This window comes from Rhea americana, unplaced genomic scaffold (genome assembly GCF_003343005.1).
Source record: "Rhea americana isolate MKP2758 unplaced genomic scaffold, rheAme1 scaffold_36, whole genome shotgun sequence".
Classification (NCBI taxonomy): domain Eukaryota; kingdom Metazoa; phylum Chordata; class Aves; order Rheiformes; family Rheidae; genus Rhea; species Rhea americana.
In genome coordinates this window covers 3,141,240-3,157,440 of record NW_028186490.1, presented here as the reverse complement: position 1 = coordinate 3,157,440, position 16,201 = coordinate 3,141,240, and the positions used below count along the sequence as shown (strand labels likewise).

Genomic DNA, 16,201 nt, shown 5'->3' with positions numbered 1-16,201 from the left:
CAATATTCAGCGTAGCCAGTGCAACACTGGGCTGCCATCGATCATACTCAGAGACAGCAGGATATATTGTCCAGTAAATTGAACTKAAGAATGTAATCTATGGCTCTCTTTTATGCACACATTTAATTTGACCTATAAACTGAAGAAAATGCAAAAAGAGCTATTGCTAACAACTGATTTTTTTTTTTTATCCACAGACTAGGTATGTAAGCAAGATCCAATCTACAGTAGCACACTGCCCTGTACTTTTATATACTAYAACTGGATGTTCACATGTCTATGCATCCTTCTCCATATAGTCAGTAAGCTGTCAGTCGTACTCTTAAGTCCCTTACAGCTTCACTTGCACAGCTACAGTAATTAGATTTCTAATTTCTTAAAATTTCATATGATTAATTTACCCTACAAGCGCCATTAGATAGCAGAYCTCTCAACACTGAGCCAAGCCATGTTGATATTTTGGCACCCRATCTTTAGTGGGATTATTACTTTGGTACTTTCCACAGTAATTTTTGTCACATTTTAGCAGGCAATCACTTTCACTTGCTAGCATGCTTTTTTAGACTGAACAATAAAGTCTTCTTTTGAAAAACAKCTCTCATAATATACAGAACTGAATCTAAGAACTGTGATATGACATAGTGCTTCAGCAAAGCTCTGGTGAAGGACACCTGGATTTCATGATTATTGGATCWTACTCATTTTACCTGTGAGTGAATGAAAACTATTGGAGCCCAACAGTTGCCTTAAAAAGCCCTATAAAGTTGCTCCAAAATGTAGAAGACAGTTTTAGTGACATTTTTAAAGTTTCTGAGCCAAGTATTGTTATATTTGTGAATATGAAAGCTCCATTCCGGATTCATTGTGCTGAGCRCTGAAGTCACACACACATACCAAAYAGGCAGCTATTACTGCAGACTATCAAAGTGAGCTACAAGTATTCTCAAAGATTGAGCACAGAAAATGTCAACTGATGTTTCAAGGATTACTCATACCTGAAAATTTCTTCTAGTCTTATTTTCAACTATTTGGGTMATATGAACAATGAACATACAAGAATCTAACCTGTCAAATTAAATTAAAAAAGAAATCAAGAAAGCGTGAATCGGTATTCCATAAGGACTCAGAAGCCTAAAGAAAAAGTCTAAAGTCATCTTTCAATACCTTGATCACAAAACATTCAACACAATGTTGGAAGTTCAAAATGTTTTCACTATTTCTTTTCCTAACACAATCATCATCATACCTAGCCCCTTGGCAGGTCAAAGAACAGCTAAGTTCTAGATGTCACTCTTCAATTTTAGAAAACAAGTAAAATCCACCAGTTTATTAAAATAAAATGTAGATTTTATTCACACATGATTATTTCATATATTTTTACACAGGTACATTTACCTACCATTTGCTTCGGATAGTGGGATTTGTTTCAGAAAACGAAATTTTAAAACTAAAAATTTTTAAATGGCAGAACATTTATCAGCTTAGTTCTAATGATTACCACCCTTTTATGTGGCAGATCCTACTCAATAACAGTTTCTTCTAAACCACCAATGTATTTATAAATACAAGTATATATTCTGGGATTCTTTTCCAATTATTCTTTATTTTCAATATTGATGAGTCATTAGGATATTGTGAGCCTATCACATCTTGATTTCTTGCATACAGAACACACACTTTTCAAACAGTAGAAAGGATACTTCGCCATGCCGAATAGTAGTATCACTTACCACAGTGCTGTCTCTGAAGCCATTGTTTACTAGATCATAGTCTAGTTTGGATTCTTAAATTCATTACTTTGTTCTGTTTTAGTACATGAAACCTTGACRAAATGGACCATGAGAAACTACTACGTAGAGGCTCTCTCTCGCTCTGTATCTAATTTAAGCTCTCTACACTCACATGCCAAGATTCCTACACAATAGCACTGGTAAAAGGAAGGTTGCACCTTCTGTCATCATTTAAAACCCAATCCATTTTCTTAATTTGAGGGGGAATAAAAGTACATGAGACGTCACCAAAAACACCTTGCCTGCCTTTTTGGAAGCAGATAAAATATAGGTTTAAAAAACTTGATACCTGTTAAATAGTTAAGAACAAAAATGACTAAAATTGCCCCTTATGCATCATCTGATTTTAATGGAGCTAGAAAAAGCATATATCAACATGGGTCATTTTGATAAAATAGCACTTCCTATGAGCTTGGAAATAAAAGCACTGACAATGAGCCAAAACCAACACTGTAGATTTTAGCTTACCTTATTTCTTAAGCTGCACTGCTAAATATTTACTCTTCATTTCATAATAAAATAATCTCCCTCTGCCCTTCAAGTAACAGTGTAAGCAAGAATCAAAAACCCTTATTACATGAAACATAAGCACTGAACTTGCCTTGCTGCTTAAATGGCTCCCTCGTAGTTCCTTAGAAAAGGAAAATTGTGTCAAATTTTATAACTGTATCTTGAGAAGAAAAAAAATACATTTGAGGGGAAAAAAATTAAACCATCTATACAGCCATCTTTTGATGTACAACGTTTCCTTTATACACAATGGACAAGATCCTCTTGGTATAAAGCAGAATAACTGCACACTATATAAAGTCAGTTATTTGGAACTATACCCACGGAACTATAACCACCCTGCTGGTGATTTGGCCCAACAGACTTGAGTTGCAAGACTGCTGCATGTGACCAAATCCCCAAGTGTTTGTTTTTGTCACTATAAACATAACTGAAAAAAATGTTAATCTTTAAAATGTAGCAAATAAAAAAAAAACTTATTAGGCCGAGGGTTGCAAAACAGTTGAAAATGAATATATTTTGTAAAAGTAAGTACATTACCTGGTATTAAGCAATTAAATTGATATTTGAAGGGAGATAAGATGGTATGCACCTATTCATAGAAGAACATTTTAGATATAAGAATATCTATTTTATCTATATTTTATCATCTAGATTAAATGAACATTAATATAGACTTTTTATTATGAAATTATGGTGTGCTTTGATACTTCATTTCATTTTGGTTATTTATAACATATACAATGTAAAAAAAATGGAGTCTTCAAATGTAGGATTTTCAAATCATATTCTGCTTTGCATCTTTAAGCTTTGAAGATAAAACGTTTGGAAGCACAATTCATATACAAGCTACAAACCAAAGGAGGGTGCAGTTTTAAATAATTATGTCAAAGAAATGACAACTGTACTCTTTGCAGGAGCAGGGATGAATAATTACAAAGCTGGGACATAATTAAGCAATTTTGACTGTCGTATCCTTGAGCTGTCGTTTTGATGTGAAGTGCTGTCATGCCCAGAAACACACTTCACACTGGACAGGCATCTTCCACTTTGATCTACACTTATGCCAGTGAAATGAGGTCATGGTTTGGTCACTAAACGAGGTTGTCTCATCTGGCTCAACGCCTCTTATCCAGCCAGGCTTGCATGATTTTTATTAAAATCAGGCATGATACAATGTTCAATATTTTGACAAAAGAAAACAAACATCACAGAATAATGAAGTTTAGCTCACTTACATACAGAGATGGAACAGTGCATTGTAACATTAAACTGTTTTCTAATAAATGACTGCATCTCTCCATAAGACAGTCATATCACAAACAGATGCACTTTAAACAAAGGATGAAATGAAGCAAAGCACAAGAAAGTGCAGTGTTCTGTTAAAAAATATGAAAAAATAGAGAAAAATGAAAGTCTAAAAATTTATACAAAATAAAATATTTATGACTTAGTGATGACTGCTGATTGCTATATACTTTTGCATTTGAGTAAACACAAGCTAGTCAGATGGAAATTTCTTGCTTTTATTCTCATTTTGTGTATTTTTTCTTGGAGGGGTATTTTGCTCTCTCAAGTATTTTATGTCAAGACTAAAATGAAAACAACTCCCCACATCACAGTTTCCCTTAGATCATCAATCTGCTTTTTACGCTGAATAAGCCATACCATCTCCTGCATACCATAAAAAAAAAAAAAAAAAAAAAAAAAAACTAACTTAGTTTTAGATTTTTTTCCCTGAAAAAGCAAGTATGATAGGTTCATTTTAGATTTTGCACCTGGCAGTACAGTATTTCCATGTGGCATCCACAAATATGAATATTAATCATACCAACTCTGCTCTTGGCATGCATATTCGTACATAGTGGCTACTACCATAGGAGGAAGCAGGAAAGTATTCTCAGGAAGCTCATAATCAACAGGGTCTTGTATCATTAGGTCAGCTTCTGAATGAGTTTTTCTGATGTTTGATACAGCACCCTGCACCAGCACTGCAGTCTTCCTCACATTTGCAACTAAAGTGTATCATCTTTAAGTACTTTCAGAAAGCTTAGAAAATATTAATATATTTGATAACACTACCTCTCCATTAAATATGGCTGATCAAGCTCATTAAAAAGCTCAGTAATTATTGGGAGGGGGAACCGATGAACAGAGAGCACCAGGTTCATTTCCTAAAGAAACCTGAAGGCTGAAGAATAAAAATAATTATATATTCAGGACATAATATATGATAGAATTTGAAATTACAGTTACTGTACAATCATCCTTGTGATATATAGGGGAACGCTGCTTGTTATGGTCTTTGACTATAGTTACAAATAGAAATATATATATATATATCTGCATCTGTAAACATATCTGCACAGAGCACTCTGAGTGTTCTCGCACATAAAGGGAGTTTGCATGCATATATACAGTGAGCATGAATATCCTAGGAAATGAGTGCAAATTCAAAACAATCTAAAGAGGTTTATAATCTGTTCTGAACCCAATTTAATATTTATTTTAAATTAGCCACTTCTGTAATATGTATATAATATTATATGATGATGGTAATTTTGTAGCACCTTAAGAGGCATTAATTCATGCCATGAAAAAGCATTTACAATGATTTTGCTATGCTTAGGTACCATCAGCAATTTATACCAAACCATTTATAAAGAAAAAAAAAAAACCCTTCAGAATGGCAATAACAACAGTAAATTTGCTGAAGTAAATGCATATTTCATTGTAAGACTTAGTGGGTAAATAATTCAAAATCACACAAAGGATTAAATTATATCTATAAAAGACACAGATGCTATCCTTACCTCTGTGAAGTAGTTTACCCTGAACTATTGCCTTAAAAAAGGGTTCCATCCAATACAGCAGATTCAAGTTCAAGAAACAACCTCCTTTTTTCTCTTACACTATTAAGGTGGTCAACTCAAACAGCAGACTCCTAAGTGAAAATTCTATTTGCCAATAAAATTAAAATAACACTTCACCAGGTCTAAAAGCTGGATAGGAGTATTATAAAAGCAGACAGTATACATGTACTGTATCTAACACATTTCAACCGTAGAATTTGGCCAGGTTTAGTAAAAATGGTTTGCTGTGAAGAAGACAACCTCAACAGCTTAGAAATAAATGATTTCRTTTATTACATATATATAAAAGCTGAAATAGCTAAAGGCAGTGGTAAACAATATATCGAACCTATGTTTGTATCAGAACTGTTAACATTTTAATACTTCTAAATGAATCAGTCTGAATTAATTTGCTATGCACTGCAATTGTACTTGTGATAATGCATTTATCTAGCAACACTGTTATGCTACCAAACAGTGCATTTCCATAACTGCTACATTATTATTCAGCATTATTGGAAATCTGCACTAAATTATTGATGGTATATTTTAGAGAACAAAATAGCAAACAGAAAGCAAGCAGACGGAAAACTTGAGTGAAGTTTCAAGAGATCTCTATCTGCAGCACTAAAACACTTTGTGAAGCTTGGACTGCTGTTATCTTGTATTGATCAACGATGGAAAAAGGAGGTAAACTGGAAAAATCACATTCTCGTTCTCCTTGCATCAGCAGTATGCAGTATGGTCCAAACTTGATGCAAGTGGTACCCAAAGCTCAGATTACAGATTACAGTCTTTCTAATGTTGTCAACACTTATTAGCATGACACCACATTAAATAACATCATACAGAATTAGAATCAGCCAGTCCACTAAAAGCCAATAAACACCATAGGTGTGAGCTCTGCAATAGACATTTGTGTCTAACGTATATGGCAGGAGACAATGTGTCACAAAAATTGCATTCTTCCACAATAAGGTATCACATAACAGCTATATATCTTTAGACAGGGCAAAAATATTCTCTAGAGTTCAGTGACACARACTAGTTAATTTATTAAATGAAACAGAGGTTAGAAACCAGAAATTTGGTAACACAACCACAGTCCATTAGCCAGATACAATAACTATACAAAACTTACTAAGGCTTCTGTCTATCACCTGACTACAATTACCAGTCCCTACAGTCTAAAGGTTTTTTCTCTGTTGCTTCAGCAAAAGACACAGCCAAGCTTTCAGAGTTAATTAAAAATGGTATTAATGAAGTACGTGTTGTTACCAACATGCTCCATTTAGTGTCCTACCTTAGCATCCTTGGGTTTAACCACTTTCATGAAGGCACCTCTTACCAAGGCTTCCTCTCTCTCGCTCTTGGTTACTTTCCGAGTATCGAGAAATTTCAGGTTCGTCAATTTGTGCAGGACAAAGTATCTGACAGATGGCAAAATGCACAGAGTTAAAACTCAGTAACACACAAAGATATACTCACATATTAAATGATCAAAAAATAGCAGCAATAAACAGCAAAGGCCTTTGTTTCCTCTATCTAGTCATGCTTTCCATGGAGTCTAGCTTACAGTAAAAAATTACTATACTTACTTTACTGTCTCAAATGAAACTATTCAAAAGTTCCCCCTGACAATGGATCAAACAGATAAGAAAGAGATCATTATAAATACATATGTGGACATTATTGAGATATAAGGCATATTCAGAAATAAATTGGAATTTGTTTTCTGAGAATTCTGAGAAGATAGGCAAAGTTTCCCAAGTCTCAGAGCTGTTCTCACCTGCAACAYGGAATAGAGTTATTCAAATTACTCAGATTTCTTCATCCAAACTAGCAATTCATAATAATAATTTACAAACACATCTTCAGGTTTTTATTACATTTTCCTAAAACACAAAGATCAGCAACACTAGAGGCACCATATGAATAGYAAATCAGAAAATGCAACTTGTTTTGTACCATATATCCTAAAACATACACTCCTTTATCTTGAAAGGAATGTATGTCAGCATTCAAAAGTCTTAGCATTAAAATCAAGAATCTGTCAAGAGACAGCACTACGAGTTATTCGTAGGGTCTGCTTTCAAGGACTAGATTTTGATACAGGCTCCATTTAGAAGGAGAAATCCAGTTTGGTCCTACCAGAGTGACAAAGCATATAGATCTCAGTTCAGGACTGAATGAAGAAGTATACAGATACAGACCACATTTTTTCAGTTATTCAAAGTTCTCATTGGATCCATCGGTATAATATAGTATAGTATAGCACAGCATAGTCTCTCAAAACTCAGCAGATTTTTTTAGCCTCAGAAAATACCATTGGCTCCTTGCATGCAGAGGGAGGGAACACGGCAGACCAGAACAAAGTCAGGCACGCAACCATGGCAAATCAAAATACCCAGCCACCTCAAGTGCATGTTATTTACATTCAGTCAACCAAATGTGAAGCAGACATTGCAGAGTGAGGGAGTGCCAGACTCTTCCCAGCAGGGTGTAGGAAGGTGATTGATAATATTTCCCATGCCTAGCTGCTTCTCATAAACCTCTAGTCAGTCACAGAAACAGTCCTAATCATATCAACCCCTTCTGGCACTGGGAAAAAGAACAAAGTAGTAGAAAACTCTGCATAACAGAATCAGAATATTTCAAAACGGAACACAATAAAAAATTGTGGTTTGAAAGGTAAGAATTACCTTTTAACACCGTTCTCAAGACCAGATAGCCATTTTAAAGAGATTTCAGGTCTTCCTTGCTACAACCAAGCAAAATTCAATGCTGCGAAGAAACCTTTCCTTCAAGCACATCTTTTCTCTGAGGTAGCGGCCTCATAGTATATCGGTGATGAACTCTGAAGCTGTAGACAATTTAAATGCGAATCCTCAAACTATGCCTTTCAATAACATAACAACAGGAGCCACTTTACAAAACAAAACGTGCCCTAAGGCCATTTATTCAGGAATAACTCCACATTTAGGAGACCGACACCTTCTCCCAGCTCTCCCGGCTGCCCTTGCAGGGCGCTCTGCCTTTCTGCTGGCCCTTATCGTTCAGTGGGAGAAAATATATCCATCCTGTATGTTACTGGCAGAAAAGCTCTGATGACAACAGATTCTTTCAAATGAAGACATGTACAGAAGGAAACAATATGTCAAGAGTGAAGAAGAGTGAAGCTCAAAATGAGTAAAAACACCCACTAAGTGTAGGGTGAGAAAAGATGAATATTCAGGTGAAGAAAACATCKGTATTAGAAAATCAGCAAATGTTTAATGATGGAATGAAATATGCCATCGAAAAGCAGGCAGCAACAATAGTGACAACAGATTAAGACAGCACTGTCGTCTTTGCTGACTTTGGATCACAGCCCTCATGTCAGTCTCTCAATCATTTCAAAAGAGCTTAAAATTATAATAGCATTTCTAGATACAAATGTATTCTTGTGTTTTAAGCCATCCTGACTGCACTTCACATTAAACAAAATTAGCACCAGTAGCTGCTAAATCCAAAAATAAAAATTAAAAATCCCTACCCATGGAAACTGAAGAGCACACAAGCCAGAGGCCTGAGGTGGTTTGGGTTTTTTTTTGTTTTGTTTTGTTTTTTTTTTTTGTTTTTTTTGTTTTTAACTTGTGCTTCTCAGCAGGACAAACACTGAAAAGTAAATGTTATTAAAGTCATCCCATCACTATAACAAGTTACTTGAGTAATTAAGGTGATTCAAAACATTTAGTCAGACTCCTTTTGCTAAATAAAGGATAAAATTAATCCATACCAAATGAATACTATGCGATTTTTTTTCTTCCCAATGGCTGAAGACAAGCATCAGACTTCCTAGACGTATTTTAACTAGAAATATGAAGATGCAGCTTCAATCTAAAYGTAACGCCACTTTGCCATAAAAATACAGGAAAGGATTACCAAAGCCCTGGAATGAACACTTTACAATATCAATTCAACCCTTGTAAATTTAATCCAGGGTTATTTGTTGCACAAAATCTCTTTACTGTGATGTATGACTTAGTTACTAAGGTTATCACAGCAGTATCCTAAAGTTGCATAGTACATAAAACATTTCAGTTAACAATGCAGGGAGGTTAACTCCCACAGATAACCTACTATCAGAGGGTTAGACCAGATGACATGCCTCTGTCAGCTTTCAGGAGCTATTGATGGTTCAATCAGTTTGTTTTGAAGGTAAAGTACAACAAAAGGGCACTAAACTTATTCAAACTGTCAACAGGGACTATCTAGAATGTTGCTTGCAGGTAAGTAATTTTGGGTGTTTTAAGACTATTATCAAACACCGATGGCTGCAGAAACAGACAGCTACTAATAACACAGAATGCAGCCACCATAAAATACTTTATGGCAGCCACCAGGATCTATAAATTGCATGACACATTGCACCTGTTTTGGACTTATAAAATAACTAGTTAAGGAAATGCTGTTTAATGAGATGATGATCCATCTAAATTTTATATTCAAAGTTTAGGGAGGTTTATTTTTGTTTCAAAGTTAGGGGGCAGGACCCCCACACACTTTCTTTCTTTTTTTTTTTTTTTAATCATTTTGAAACTTAGCACTGCTCCAGGTGCTCTCAGACTGCTGTTAACAGGGCTTAACATCTTTGCAGTGGTGTGAAAGAAGGCTATTATCTGTAGAGATGAGGAAAAAGATGAGCTCTGGCGAGACAGAAAAGCAGGGATACCAGGAAGGTGCTTAGAGACCCATTTATCACTGCCTATAAACTGATYTTCTCATCCATGGTGGGCTAAGGAAATGCACTATGTAAGAAAACTTGCATGTTCTTTTGTCCAGAATCATCTTTTCTCTCTCCTCCCCCTGCCACCCTGCACCAAGTGTCCTGTGAAAGTAAACCAAAAATAGGGATATCCATCACACACAAACAGTAACGTGAATCATTTACAGCAACATACAGAGACGGAAAAAGAAAATGTGAATATCACATTTCATATTATTTCAGCCTTGGGTAAGTGAAAATGACAATAAAGATTAACAATTCATTTACCARTTTTGTAAGTGTTGCATGTGATTAGCATTATTTTAATGATTTTTACGTAGACCTGTCAAGATATTGGGAGAGGGGGAGAGCCTGGGGAAAAACGTGCAGAGGAAGGCAGCGAGTGGGGATTTGGCTGCTATGGACATGGGCGAGCACTGGATGGGCAAGCCATCCTTTGAAGAAACATGCTGGAATACAGAAAGGGAAAGGACAAAGTCAGCTGCTCTTTACTGAACAACACCCGATTCCAGTTTTTATGTAAAGAAATACTGTCCCTGGCTACTGACTTTCTACAGCCTTTAAGAGGTCACAACTTCTAGCCTTAACTCTGCTTTACAGATTGGGAGCCTAAGACTTACAGTTGGCTACCCTGCAGGTATACTCTGTGTACGTTTGCAGTCCTGCTGTGTAGCAGGCATTATTTTATATATATAGTCCTTGGGTTTCNAAAAAAAAAAAAAAAAAAAAAAAAGCAGCAGTGATGATTCACACTATCTTAGGAGAGAGGCTCAGATGTCAAAAAAATAATTAAGTCACAATGGGTAAGAGTTCCTTAAAGAATCACATGGTAGGAAGGAAGAAAATCCGTTTTAAACATACACAAGAAATTTGTCAGTCCTGATCCAAAATTTACAGGCGTAAATGACTTCTATGTCAACACTTTGTTTTTGTTAAAAAGCGTCTCTATTTTAGTAGCTATTTAGGTTCAGGTATATAAATCCTTGCTAAGTTTTAATTAGTTTCTGTACACCACTCATTACTATTAACCAATATTTCCAGGAAATATCTGTTCTAGAGCTGTGAAGACCATAACAAGAAAAATCACATAATGTCATGGCATCTATGGCCCTTAGATTCATTTATTACCTCCCTTAGAAAAGCAGACAAGTTTCAGAATATAGTTGGCCTCGCGATACTAAGAGATAATGGCATCACCCTTGAGCCACACAATAAGAAAACCTTAAAAGCGGCAATAAATTACTTTGGGAAGAATGTTTTATTTTCTCCTACTAGTATGGGAAAAGTACAGCAAATCTGGATATGTTAGAGCTTCAGAGAAAATAAACACTTCCACTGAAAGACTATGGTAAGAGCTAGGTTGTGTGGAATCCTTGATTTTGTCCTCCTATTTTTTTTTGACAGAAAATGCAATATGGAACCATAATATGTGTGTTAATATTTAAGTATAAATGCAAAATCAATTAGGAACTGAAAAATKAAGAAATGTGTACCCAGAAGAATGCGGAAATAATCTAAATCTCATGATTGCAGCATGCTTTTTGTTTCAGAAAGTGTTTACCCCTCCACTTTTCTATTGGAAATTTTCATTGCATCTGTTACTGCATTTCCTCTTCAGATATTCGCAGAATATAAAACAACATACTAACTACAAACTTTGAAGGTCTGATTATACTCTCAGTTTGCACTACTGAAAACTAGCAATAATAACCTGAAGTTGGCAAAGTTACATCAGCACAGAAGAGGGCAGAGATGACAACACAGGCCAGAAGGAACAAACAAGTTTATGACACTGCCCGGGATTCTCTGCTGTAACCTTTTCTTCTGCGCCACAAAAGAAGKTTTAAACATCTCCCCACCCGGGCAAACCGCAGATCGCGGGTGGCAGAATTTCCGTCTGCAGCAGACCTCCCCAAACACAGGGATAAGAAAGCCAGGTCGTGCCCTTCGCCGYCTCTCCCAGAGCGGAGGGAGAGCGTCCTGGCATCAGGGTCTTGGAGAGTCACGGAGCCGCCGGACAGCCGCACCGCTGCCTGGTGACGGCCGCGTAATCCTGAGAGGTTCTCAGCTCGCTCCAAAACCCACATCACCTCCTAATACCTTACCTGGGGAGCTGGGGTGCTCCACCCCTGCTTAGCACGCGGCTTAACGAAATCTGAAAAAAAATATGTATATGTATCTCTAGCCAAGTAACCACGACTGCAGGTATTTTTTAACTCGCTGTATAGGTATGGACAAATCGGGGTATTCGGGACTTCAATTTATCTAGCTGAAAAGACATTATAATAGTCCTTTCCCATAAATCCTTACAGTGGCTAATCTCAGATGGAAGTTGTGGGGCTGTTTGATGTTTATCAAATAGTTCTCTGCTTCCAGATACCATAGAAATGACAATGCCTCACGTGAACAGCGAGATTCATAGATTATACAGTTACAGGGGAATACCTGATCATCTCATGAAGTACATAAAACATATCGCAGAAGTACCACAAAGTCCAACTTCACCTGCTAAAAGGGAGTCTCAGCAGTACACTCAGCAACRTTAACAAAACCAACATAAGTGACTCAGTTAATGAACGAGGCCTTCTAGTCTCCTGTTGCTTTTTGAGTATGTACTTAAGTGTGTATATTACTATCTAAATTCAATAGCAGGACTATTTAAAATAGAAGTGTAGGTTTTGTCTCAGTTAAAGAAACCTACAATGAAGCTGAAAGCACTACACGAGGACTCAGCACTGCGCAGAATTAGACCTAAGGGAAGGGAACAGTTTATTTTGCTGGAAAAGTTAATCTATAGAAAATGCACGCACTTCTTTTCTTACTGTTGTATCTTAAGAGGACTTCATAAGGTTATCACCGCCTGCTCCCCCTGCCAAAGATAGCATATCTAGTATATGTACTTTTAAGCTAATTTAAAATAAACTCTGGCATTTGTTTCCACTTGCCCTTGTTTCCATGTCAACAGCACTTAATGAATGCACCATTCCAGGAAATGTCAATAAGGAGCAGAGAGGAATGAGCAAGCACTGAAAACTTCACACATGGCGCACACTCATCCTTCACAACCACATCCCTTTAATGAAAATAGGTGAGGTCACCTGCCGTATTAGCAAACGCTTTGTAATACATTCTGACCCAGATGATTTTTCACAGTCCAGTAACACCACGTTTGAAGTCTGCACCGCAAACAATACACCCACAGGACGGGCCGAGCGCGGGGACAAGAGAAGCAACCAGCAATTACCGTGTTGACTTCTGCTGCTTTGATCTCCAGGTCACGACCTTTGCTTTCACCCAGTCTTCAAAGCAGAGGATGGAGAATAGGTTATTTTAAAACACGCTCTGCTGTGCAAGCTCTTTTTCCTGTTTGAGCCAAAATGCTTTTAAAACTTTCCCATCGCCAATACGTTTTGGATACGCTGCTCTTAATTCCAACGTGAAGGAGCAGGTCCTGGAAATTTCCCTTGCCCTCATGCCCAAAACCCYCGCCAAAACACCCCCTCCTAAACGTTCTTTAAAAAATTAAACTTTTAAAAAAAAGCCCATAAGAACTTACAGCGCATTTTTGACAGAAACTAAAAAATGATGGAAAAAAAGCACACACTTTTAAAATGACCAAACAACTTTGATTATGAAAATACCACAGAACAAAACTTTATTTTCTTTTCCCGTCCATGCAAAAACCTCAGTAATAAACATAGAAATGGTTTCAACAATTAGTTCTCCTACATGTTTGAAACRTAAGGAAGAAGAGTAGACAGAGAAAACATTTACTGTTTCTCTTTGATGCTTTCTTTTTAATCTAAAAAATAACCCTTTCAAGTGTAACTGTATTTCTTATGGAAAAAAACWACTTTGAGAAAGTCTCAACAATGTCTTTAAATATAATACTTTTCTAATGAAAATCTACTGAAAAGCATTAGCATTAAACTTCTGGTAGAAAAGGTCCAGCAATGATCCTGATGATCCAGATCATAACACCTCGACATAAACATAATTTTGCACATTATCCATACAGTTAYGATAAAATCTAATTATTTTTCAAAGATTCAACATTCCATTTTATCTCTGTTGTTAATAATGTAGTAGATCACTAAAGGCAAAGTTCTASAAATTTGATTTTCCACAACTTTTTAAGGTTGAGATTTTGGGTTTTATGTATCCTTTCAGCTTGTTGGAAGGAGAAGATTAAGTAGAGCTTTGATTTCTAGCACCTTCTTTTTCTGGTTGAGGAATTAAATAGCCTGAACTCTAATTGAACTCAATAGGAATTAAATTAAAGCTTAATGAAAAATGAAGCTGTGGTTTCAATGGTCACTGAAAAAAATTACAAAAAGAAGTTCCTGWTCAGAACAAAACAAAAACAGTTAAAGTTTTTGGTAAAGTAAAATGTTTAAATTATTCAGGTTCACTGAAATGCACAGTTCTGACATTTTTTCATGTGGCACATTGATAAAAAAAAGTTATTTCAACCTCTGGAAAAAAAAATAAGAAATTATTGAAACTGGACATTTCAAATRTTTGCTTTTGAGATTTGAAGTAATAGATTTGATAAAACATAGATATTTTCACACCCAAGAGGAGCTTACTGCTACCAAATGCACAAGACAAATTTGTATATCTAAAATATTCCAGAATATACTTAAGCAAATATATATTTAAAACTCTAAATGCCTAGCAGTATCCTTTTAATCAGTCTCATCTTTATTCATACAGGTAAATATGTTCAGGTAAARATAAATACATATACCATTGGGTTTTGAGTATAACGCCTGGCAAACAAATCTTATATAGTGTAACAAATAAGTATGGAAAGTGATCAGGAAGCTCTCATTATAGCAGCAAAATCATAAATCATTCAACTAATCAGAAGTCCGCTCTTCTTTCTTAAAAAAAAAAAAAAAAAAGCTTTAACCAACCTAGTTTAATTGGGAAAAAATATCCAAGTTTTTGAAAGATTGAGGGCAAAGAAAATGGAAGCAATGYTATAGTTTCCAGCAGATGCATAAATACAATCACTTCACACTTTTGACACAGTGGTTTGCCACAATGTGACCTAAAACTACCTTGACCTCCCTGAAATCAACATTTTGTGTTGAAATGATACAACAGACACGCTTGTTTTGATGTATGGCTGCGTGACATATTATAAATATTACATCACATAACCACAGAGGATGTCAATCAATAACAAATTTTTTTTCAGACAGCACTAAATGAACCATGGGTTCTTGCCTCTGAATGGTTCCTTTAAGGTACTACTTTTGCTTAAATGATTAATAGGAGACATATTGTCAGAAAACATACTTAAAGTGAAAAACAGTAAACTGTAGAAATATCATTCATTTTTTAAGCAATTCCCTRGTGCAAATGTCACATAAATTTACATAGAGACAGCACTATTACACTTCTCTAAGCTGGATGGTAGACATACCTTCCACTTAAGGGTGAAAGCAATGAGAAAGTATTTTATTAAATCTAAGCAATCTTGGTAAAAACCAGAATGCTACAGCTACAYTGAATGCAAAAGTCTGATTGTTAGGAGGTGAAAATTTTGGGGCTAATGATAATCTAGAAATCCTTCTCAAAAATCTGGACTGGGGGATACAGAATATTCATACCCAAGACAGCTGCACTGCTGCCAACTCTGTGAGCAATCAGCTGCAGCAGCCAATTCATGCTGCTTTCCAGTAAGCCTGCTTTCAGGCTCCTGTACTTTCTACTATGTTTTAAACTAACGCCTACAGAAGAGTTTGGATTATTTGAAGATGTAATCAGAGTTTTATATTATAACTCTGAATTTCATGGATGACCTGCTAACAAAAAGAAAGCTCAGTCTCTGCAAAGTTGGCAGCATATTGACCAATGCTGCTCGGCTCTGACTTGCCTCACATAGAGCCATTTTCACCAATTGTGAAAAACGCCAGTAAAAGAAGACTGAACTCTTGTATCAGATGCAACAGAGAAAAAGGAGCTATGATGACATTGAGTAGAATTTTGCTGTAATTAATGTCTCACTTGCCTAAGGGTTGCAGCTACAAAAAAATTATATCATTTCAACAGACATTCCTTAAGTCTTGGATCTATACTCAATAAGTGATCATCAGTCAAAGCTATTTTTTTTCCACCACTCCTCCTCCCCCCATCAAAAAAATCCCTATCCCTATATGCACGCAACTAAATCTCAGCAACATTGGGCAACTGAGCAGCTAATATTTTATCAGGCTTCCACAATAATTTCCAGGTGATCATTTGTCTAATCTCATTAAAATTACATTCTA

General features: G+C 36.0%; 1 protein-coding gene across 3 annotated transcripts in view; it reads right to left on the bottom strand.

Moving 5' to 3' along the window:
* LRMDA (leucine rich melanocyte differentiation associated) overlaps positions 1-16,201 on the bottom strand; it is a 983,368-nt gene that overhangs the window by 279,902 nt on the left and 687,265 nt on the right. For all 3 annotated transcript variants that reach the window (XM_085312295.1, XM_085312293.1, XM_085312292.1), the window contains one exon: positions 6,456-6,582. In XM_085312295.1, the coding sequence (XP_085168421.1) occupies positions 6,456-6,582 (127 nt within the window). The remainder of the gene's footprint in view (positions 1-6,455; positions 6,583-16,201) is intronic.